Here is a 9,418-nt window from a genome sequence, read left to right on the forward strand (position 1 = left end):
AGTTTCAAATAGATTAGTTTTTAAAAATTGCAACTTTTAATAGTAGAATTTAATCAAGAAAAAATTATCTTAATAACTTCAATTAAATGAATTTTAAAAAAAGCATGAAAGAAAAACCATTGTAAGCCATGTTACAGTATTGAAATAATGTGTAGCATTTACCCGAAGATACGTGAAGAAAACACATGGAAAATTGATTTTGTAGTATTCTACATATGATCTAAGACGTGTCATTAACACATAAGTAAAATTTCCTTTTAGATATCTTTTGACCAAAATAAAAATTGGATACTACGACATATGAAAGGAAAAATGAAGACCTTTTGATATGTCATAAGGGGGAAAAAAAGAAAAAGAAGACTTGAGGGCATGATGACATCATTTTTGAAACCAACAATGCTGGGTGAAAATTGTCCATCGCAAGGTGATGGCAAAGTAAAACAAGATGACTTTTTGAAATGACTAAAATGTCCAAAGTTCAAACCTAGAAGGTTAGAGCCTGAGACTAATGACATTCCCAACAGTGCAATAGTAGACCAATCACATACCCAAGATTCTCACATTCCAATGGGATCACTACATGGGCTATCCAAAGAACAATAAAAAACCAAGATCATTATTTCAATATTAGTTTAAACCACCTTATAACACCATGCAAGCCACCCGCTTGCTCCAACACAACATACCATCACAAAACCAATTTCTAACATCACAAGTATAGAGTTTTACAGGTATTTAAATCAAATAAAATACTATTCATCACATCTAATCATCAATACTCATTAACATTTGCAAGAAATGAAAAACATTCTCAATATTAGTTTAAGTCACCTTATAACACCATGCAAGCCACCTGCTTGCTCCAACACAATATACCACCACAAAACCAATTTCCAACATCACAAGTATAGAGTTTTACAAGTATTAAAATCAAATAAAATACTATTCATCACATCTAATCAACAATACTCATTCACATTTGCAAGAAATGAAAAACACTCCCAATATGTATTTAAACCACCTTATAACACCATACGAGCCATTCGCTTGCTCCAACACAACAACCCATCACAAAACCAATTCCAACATCACAAGTATAGAGTTTTACAAGTATTTAAATCAAATAAAATAATATTCATCACATCTAATCAACAATATTCATTCACATTTGCAAGAAATGAAAAACACTCCCAATATTTATTTAAACCACCTTATAACACCATGCAAGCCACCCGCTTGCTCCAACATAACATAACACCACAAATCCAATTTCCAACATCACAAGTATAGAGTTTTACAAGTATTTAAATCAAAGAAAATACTATTTTTCACATCTAATCAACAATACTCATTCACATTCGTAATAAATGAAAAACACTCCCAATATATATTTAAACCACCTTATAATATCATGCAAGTCACTTGCTTGCTCCAACACAACACACAACCACAAATCCAATTTCCAACATCACAAGTATTGAATTTTATAAGTTTTTAACTAGAATTTACTTACTTGCTTTGCTCAAGCTAAGTTTACAACTTTCAGGAAAAATCCAAAGTTATTGCAAATAATGTGTATTTACTCTATAAAAGAAAAGTTAAATTTATAACTACAAAAGTTAAAGAAAAGTTAACTAAGCAAATAAGACAATAATTAGAATCGTCAATGAAGAAAGATATTTACAAGGGAATGAAAAGCTTGTAAACAACCAAATGTCAGCACAAATATCTAATTCTTCAAAATCACTACCCCACATGAAAACTAGCAAACAAAAGCCACAACCTAGAAACAACACTACTTGTACTATAATGGAAAAATCAAATTCAAAAATCAACCATTCAACTGAACAACTCTTTAGAGAAACAACACCAACTAATTCCTTTTTTCTTTTCTAATCATTTCATTTCCTTGCAAATTGCTCTATGTAATCAACAAGACCAACACTAATAACAATTAACAATAACAAAAATGAAATCTTTGTAACATTAAGAAACTTTCTTCACAACCATTACATAGTAAATATCAAATACCCAAACTAAACAAAAATACACATACCCATTATTGTATCAAACAAAAAAAATACCCAAAGGAACTAGAATCATTAAACAAAAAAATTAACATCAAGCATCTAGAATCATTAAACAAAAATACCCAAAGGAACTAGAATCATTAAACAAAAATTAACAAAAAAATTAACTCAAAAAAAAAACCCATTACACGAAGGGTCGCCAATTGTGGTGGGAGGCGAAGGGTCGCCATTTGGGGGTGGGAGGCAAAGGGTCGCTAGTTGGGTAGAAGGCGAAGGGTCACCGGATGGGTGCGAATGACTAAAGCGTCGCTGGAAGCGTTGCCTGATGGTGTGAAGGATGAAGCGTTGTGAACGGTCGGCAAGTTGAAGCATCACGAATGGTAGCGAGCTGAAGCGTTGCAAACGATGAAGGGAGACGTCGACACGACAAGCTTGATCAGTGGCGACGGCGAGCTGGGGTGAAGCGGCTGTGATGGATAAAGTGAGGGAAAGAGAGAATCAAGTGAGGGAGGGAAAAAAAGAAAAAAAAGGCTAAAGTATTTTAGTAGCTAACTTTTAGTGATGACTTGTATGTCGTCACTATAGGCTACCTTTAGCGACAAAAATTCAGATTCGTTGCTGATACTCCCATCTGATTTTATGTTCCTATTTTTAGTGACGACTTATTTTCGTCACTATTTGTCATATTCAGTGACAAAAGTTTTCGTCACAAAAACCTTAGACTTTTAGCAACGAAATAATTCGTCGCTGTAGATGAAATTAATTTAGTGCCTTTAGTTCAAAACAACATATAGCAATGAAATCTAATTTTTGTCGCTAAATATTACTAATTTTTTTATAAATAGCGACAAAATATAAATTTCGTCACTATATGGTACCTTTTTGTGATGAAAAAATTTTCCTCACTAAAATTCATCACTAAAAATATATTTTGTTGTAGTGATTTATGCACAAAAATATTTTTCTCTAGGAGAAAAATTCTTAATAAAAGTTGTTTTTATGAATGAGAGAATAAATATGTACGTTAGTAAACAAACACATTATTCAAGAAAAAATGATGCATATAGACTTATTGACTCAAAAAAAAAAAAATATTGCCTAGTCCACATATGCCTAAGTCCAATTCAACATCCAGCCAATGAGTATATAATATATATACCCATATATTATCTCTCTCTCTCTCTCTTTTTTTTTTTTTTTTTTTTTCTTTTTTTTTTCTATGTGGGATTCAAGGATTTTCATCATTTTAAAACTACTTTCAAGTGGACACATTGAAGTTAATTTCTTATTAACTCGATAATTTTCAAACTATAACACATGCATTATGGATAGGTCTTAAGGTTGTTGATTTTATAATGAGACATTTAAAGATTTTTTTAAAGACAACTTGGTTGTAATTTTCTATTCTCTGGATAATGATAGTGAAAGCCGAAATAAGAATGTCGACATGAAGTAACTTAGTATTAGGGAGAATTTTAAGAAACTTAAGGTGTCCGTTGAGTTAAAATTATTGATCTAATATAAGTTAATATTGTAACTAAAAGTCTTTTGGACATTTGAAACTTGCTAGTTCATTTGGTGTTTAGTTTCTCTCTAATTATTCTATGTTTTGGACACATATTTGTTTATTTTTTGAGATGAAAATGTATTGTTTTTATATTGCGCACATAAAGTATATGTATTAAGTTAGATTTATTTGCAGAGGATATATCTACGAGGATATATAAAGGAGGACCCAAATGGCTAATAAAGTACTTATGTAAGGATTACAATACATTCTAATACATGAAAGGAAGCACTCATTATAATTAAGGTTATTACCGCCATGATTCATATTTTGGATTTTTTTATTTGAGTGGGAGCATTCACAAGTATATGACATGTTAAGAGAGTTTCAATCTATAGCATCCACTTCTAATGATAGCTCTTTATTATCAGATCAAGACATCAATCGGTTTTTAGTGTAGGCGAAGATTAAACCTCAAATCTCTTATTCAATCATCAGAGACTTTACCAATTAAGCTAACTGGAACTCACCCAACTATATGACATGGGTATTATATATATAATGACCATATTATAGTTGTGGGCGACAAGCACTGCTTGAAGGCGCAAGCACTTGGATCCTCAACTTATTTGTTGGTGGGCTTTAATCTCAATCTTATTTATGGGGCTCCAACTCAGGCCTGGTTGTACCCTCTCAAGTACTGATCTCTCACAAATTTACTTCTTCCCTTTTTTTCCAGTTTTTCCTTAATCACTCATCTTACTCTCCATTTTCCATCCTAGCCAACAATGGCCTAGTTCCCCTTTTATATCCCTGAGTGAGTGGGGTGGCCATCATTTTTATTCCCACTCACTCATGCATTCCCACATCTCCCAGAATCCCAAGGGATCCTCACAAAATTAGAGGATTCCATTGGAACTTGTTCCAGACGCCAGTTAAGGTTTGGTAGTGGATTCTTTTCGCAATCTTTAGCTCTTGGTTACCAACCCCATTCAGACCGAATATAAGCTTTTTATAATTATTCCAGATTCCCCTCGGGAGGGATGGGGTGGCACTCCCAGTGCTCGATTAATGGTCAGGTCCAAAGTGAAGAACCTCGAGACAACCCTTCTGTTGTACCCCGGGCTTATCACACTCAATGGACCCTGGGCCTTGTACCGAGCCTTAATTATATGGTCGGCCCAATCCTTTGGGCCTGGTCCAACCACAATAGTTAATATCACTTATCAAGTTATTTAAATGCTATGTGGGCCAAGTAGGAGAATGTAAGATTATATCTCCATTAGGAGATTTTATGTGGCCCACATTTAAGTGATATATGAAATCTTCATCTTAAGTTTTCTATTTGTAAAAGTAACTCTTTATGGTTTCTCAAAAAGAAAAAAAGGTAACTCTTTATGGTGTAACATTCTATCAGTAACTCTCAATTGGTGATTATACTTTGAAGACACCTTGGAGTAACCCCTACATTTAGTAAACAAACATAGAATTACAATTAATTAAACTCCTTGATGGAAGGAGTTAAGGAACAACTCTTAAATTAAAAAGGTCATTTGTCTAGCCCATATAGCCCGTTATATTTGTGGAAAATGCCATAGGCTAGAAGAACTTTTTTATCTATACATTGGGCCTGTTTGGATAAGCTGTTTCAAGAAGTGCGTTTTAAAAACTAGCGTTTTTAAAACGTGCGTTTTAAAAACTCCATTTTAAAAGCCACAGATAAGTGTTTGGTAAAGATGTGAAAAAATGCGTTTTCTATTTTTAAAGTCATATTAAGCGTTTGGATAAGCTGTTTTAAAAATAGCTGTTTTGAGTGTAAATTCCAAAAAAGGATTTAACTATTTTTTGAAGGTTATATTGTCATTTTTCCTGTGATCAGTGTTTTTTTATTATTGAAAATATGTAATTAGGCTTAACAATTACATTAATAATAACAACAATGATGATGTTTTCGTTGTTGAAATTCATGGAGAGAAGTTTATCAAATTTAAAATATTAAAAATAACTCATCAAGAAAAAGATATTAAAATGATTAGGAAAATAATTATATTAAAATGTTAATTGCCAACAATATCAATACTAGACAATCCATTATAATAATAAAAAAGTTCTTATCCGAAAAAATTAAAAACCAAAACACCAAAACAGAAATAATAAAAATATTGTTTACAACCCACAAATGGATCGAGCTATTTTGTCACGAACAAATTTCATCTCCTCATCTTGTATATTTTCAACGTTTGCCTGTCTGCTACTACCTTCTCCACTACTATTGCTTCTTGGTCTATCCAAGTCATGTTCATCCCAATTGAATCCCTCATCTTCCCTATCATGTTTTCTAATAAAATTATGCAAAACACAAGTAGCAACTATAATGTTTCTTTGGTGCCTAATGTCATAAGGTGGCATTTGCTTTAAAATTTTCCATTTATTCTTCCACACTCCAAAAGTTCGCTCAATTGCACTTCTAAGTGATGAGTGAACATAATTAAACCTCTCTTCTATGTGATTCCCTCTACCAGCTCGTCGAAAATCTGAAAGATGATACCTCTGTCCCTTATAAGGTGGCAAATATCCTTTCCTTAAGGGGTATCCAGCATCAACTAAATAATATTTTCCTAGTAAAAAAAAAAAAAAATGTAAGATGTACATAAATAATATCCTTCATACATATATAAAAATTTTATATACCTGGTGGTGGTTTTGGAAAATTGACAGATTGTCGACGGATGGCATCTAAGAAAATACGTGTATCATGTGTTGCACCCTCCCATCCAGCCATAACAAATGTGAAAAGTAAATCAAAATCGCAAGCTGCCATCACATTAAAAGATGTCACACCCTTTCTATTATAATATGGAGCTTTCTTGTCGTCTCCAACAACAACTTGGATATGTGTACCATCAATGGCACCAATGCAGTCCTAAAATAGAATATAAATTTTAGTTACTTAGGAAATAATCCTAACAAATATTAGAAACAAATTAGAATGTATGAAATGAATACCTGAAAGTGTGGCATGTACAATGGATTCTTCTGTATATGTCTTGGAACTACACTAAATGTAGGGTCAGAAGGCTTGAAGATATCCATTGACATTATGTTAAGGTGTTTCAGAACTCTATGAAAATGTCTGTGTATAGTCTCACCAGAATGTTGGAATCTTTCTTGAGCCATCCTATAACAAGCTCCTTGTCCAAGTATCATTAAACATATACCTATTGACTCTTCAAGCCTAATATGCCTTGTGTGCTGAAGTCCATATGTATGTTGTAAAACATTACACAATTGAAGAAAAACATGTGGCTTCATTCTAAACATTTCGTAACATTTCGTTTCATTACCCGTCAAACAATCCATCAACCACATATAGCCAATTTGTTCAGAATCTCTACAAGGTTGTTTATCAATATATTTCATATAATATGTCACTGCAACATGACATCCAGCAATAGCAAGATCATATAATTCCTCATCATCATATTCATCGTTTTCCACATCATAAGAATGATCTTCATCACTATCATCAATATGATCATTGTAATCCATAGGAATATCACCTAAAATATTATAGCAATAAATTAGATAAATCACAATAAAGAAGAAAAATGCCTATCTATAGCACATCACATTAACAGCAGAAAAATATTGCAGAAGCAAACAAATAATTGATATAAGTCAATCATCATTTTCCACTTCGCAAAAATCAAGAGACAAAAATATTAGAGTAGAAACTGTCAATGATTTCAATGCTACAATCACCTTTCTTAATTTAAAATTTTTTAAAGAGTATATCTTTTAATCCAAAACAAAGAACTGACTATGGTGTACGGCTAGCTCTTACAGCAGTCAAACAAGGAAAAAAACTGTTCATGCTATTAACTTATTACCAAATACAATTCAAAATAAAAGTGTAGCTTTTTCCTTTAATTTCAAAATTAAGAAGATTAATTTCTTTTTTGAAGGAACCAGGATAGTGTTGAAAGAAATGAATCCAGCAAGTATAAGATGTAGAAGCCATATCTAGTTTACAGCTTCAACAATCTTATCTGTTGGAAAAAGGATTCTGTGAAATCAAAGGGGCAAATACCACAAGAAGTGGAACCATGTTTCCAATAGTCAAGAGACGTGTAAAACTATTTCTAAAAGATCTACACAGAGTTGAAGATGTTTATACTTTTAACTAGTTCAAGAAGATCCATGACATCATCCATATATTGCAGGCATGCCACCGGCAGCAAAATGAAGACTAACTACTCTGCTTTCCTTGGATTGGTAAGTAACATATACACCCAGTGACGGACAAAAAGATCATAGAAAGTTGTTCTAAAGTTCATAAAAACACATAAAAGTTTTTGACAATGGGTACTTTTATGTTCAAGAAAGGTATTATAAAGAAATTCAATGCAAAACACCAGTGATTTACATAAAGAGAGAGTATTCACTTAGAATGCACCCAGCATCAATTGGACAAAAAAATGCCATCTAGAATAAAACAATAAATTATTCAAAGGATAAAACAATAAATTATTAAAAACATCTATCTCTTCTATAAAACATTATTCAAACGATAAAACATAAAACACTAAGTACCAAAGTAGTGACCTCCCTAACAGCCACATTATTCAAAGGATAAAATAATAAAACATTAAACATCTCTCTTCCATAAAACATTATTCATACGATAAAACATAAAACACCCTAAATGCCAAAGTAGTGTCCTCCTAACAATCTTGCCTCCTCTTGCAAAAACTGAAGTTGTAAATATGGTTCTTCCATCACGACAAACATCTCTCTTTTCTCTCGTTTCTGAAAAATATGTGCTGCCATGAGGTAGAGTTCGGAACCCTTCTCAATGCCATCTAAGGTGCACACACGTTCCATGACATTACGAATAGTACTACTTGGCTCCACTGAAAAAGCTGAGTTCCTTAACTCCACAACATCACAGATACGACTAAGTTGTTGTGTCAACTGTAATGCCGTTCCTCCTTTCTTCCCTTTGCTCTGTGTGGATGATGGTAAAACTCGCTTCTTTCCTTTGTTTTGTGTTGGGTTAGGTGGTTGTGTGTGGTTAGGAGTCTCATCTTCATGAACGTCATCATCATCATTTGGAGAAGATGAGTCAGCAGAAGTATCACCTAATCCCTCCTTAGGTGTCTCAAGATCATCTGGTAGCACACCTGAAGTGGGGGCCCATGCTAAATCTCCTGTGGCCGCAATGTCCTTAAACATAATGTCTAATAAGTCAACATTCTCTAAACCTTTCTCTCGAAATTTTGCAGCTTCAGGAACCTCCTACATTTTTGAATATTTTCATCAATAACTCAAATAGCATGGTTTATCTACTAATACAAAATATGTATAATGGGTTATACAGAACATACCATTAGTTTCCTTTCCCACCACTCATCAGCTGCAGCTATTGTTCCTTTGGCTGCATCCCATCCCAATCCAGTTTCACTTCCCTTCAACTTATTCCAAAGTACCCAATCTTTCTTCAAACTATCCCATTTATGCTTATACTTCGCCCTAGGATATTCCTTTCCAGTTTTCTTTTCAAAAGTTGCTATAATATTTGCCCAACCCTTTTTACTAAAGTGGGTATTAGGTCGATTACCCTTAAATACCTCATCCACACAAGCTTCACAAAAGATAGTCGTTACTCTTGATGGCCATTGAACTCTAACATTTGAGCTATTTTGGGATTGTTTGGTGTTGGGATTTGAATTCTCCTTGTTCTTAACCATCTAAACAAAATATAGGTTTATTAATAACAATGTTCAACCAAATATGTAAAAATTCCAATGCTCTTACAAACAATACTCTTATAGGTAAAACAGTTTCACACGTAATAAACTAGCAATACATTTTAGTTAAA

At 33.0% G+C, this 9,418-nt stretch overlaps 1 protein-coding gene across 1 annotated transcript; it reads right to left on the reverse strand.

The window, feature by feature from the left end:
- Nucleotides 1-5,703: 5,703 nt before the first annotated feature.
- LOC115980863 (protein ALP1-like) lies at nt 5,704-7,086 on the reverse strand. Its single transcript, XM_031103071.1, has 3 exons — nt 6,544-7,086; nt 6,229-6,460; nt 5,704-6,155 (listed from the first exon to the last, which is right to left on the reverse strand). Exons 1-3 carry the CDS (start codon nt 7,084-7,086, stop codon nt 5,704-5,706), a joined length of 1,227 nt encoding a protein of 408 aa, XP_030958931.1.
- Between the last annotated feature and the right edge of the window lie 2,332 nt (nt 7,087-9,418).

Source organism: Quercus lobata, chromosome 3 (genome assembly GCF_001633185.2).
Source record: "Quercus lobata isolate SW786 chromosome 3, ValleyOak3.0 Primary Assembly, whole genome shotgun sequence".
NCBI classification, from domain to species: domain Eukaryota; kingdom Viridiplantae; phylum Streptophyta; class Magnoliopsida; order Fagales; family Fagaceae; genus Quercus; species Quercus lobata.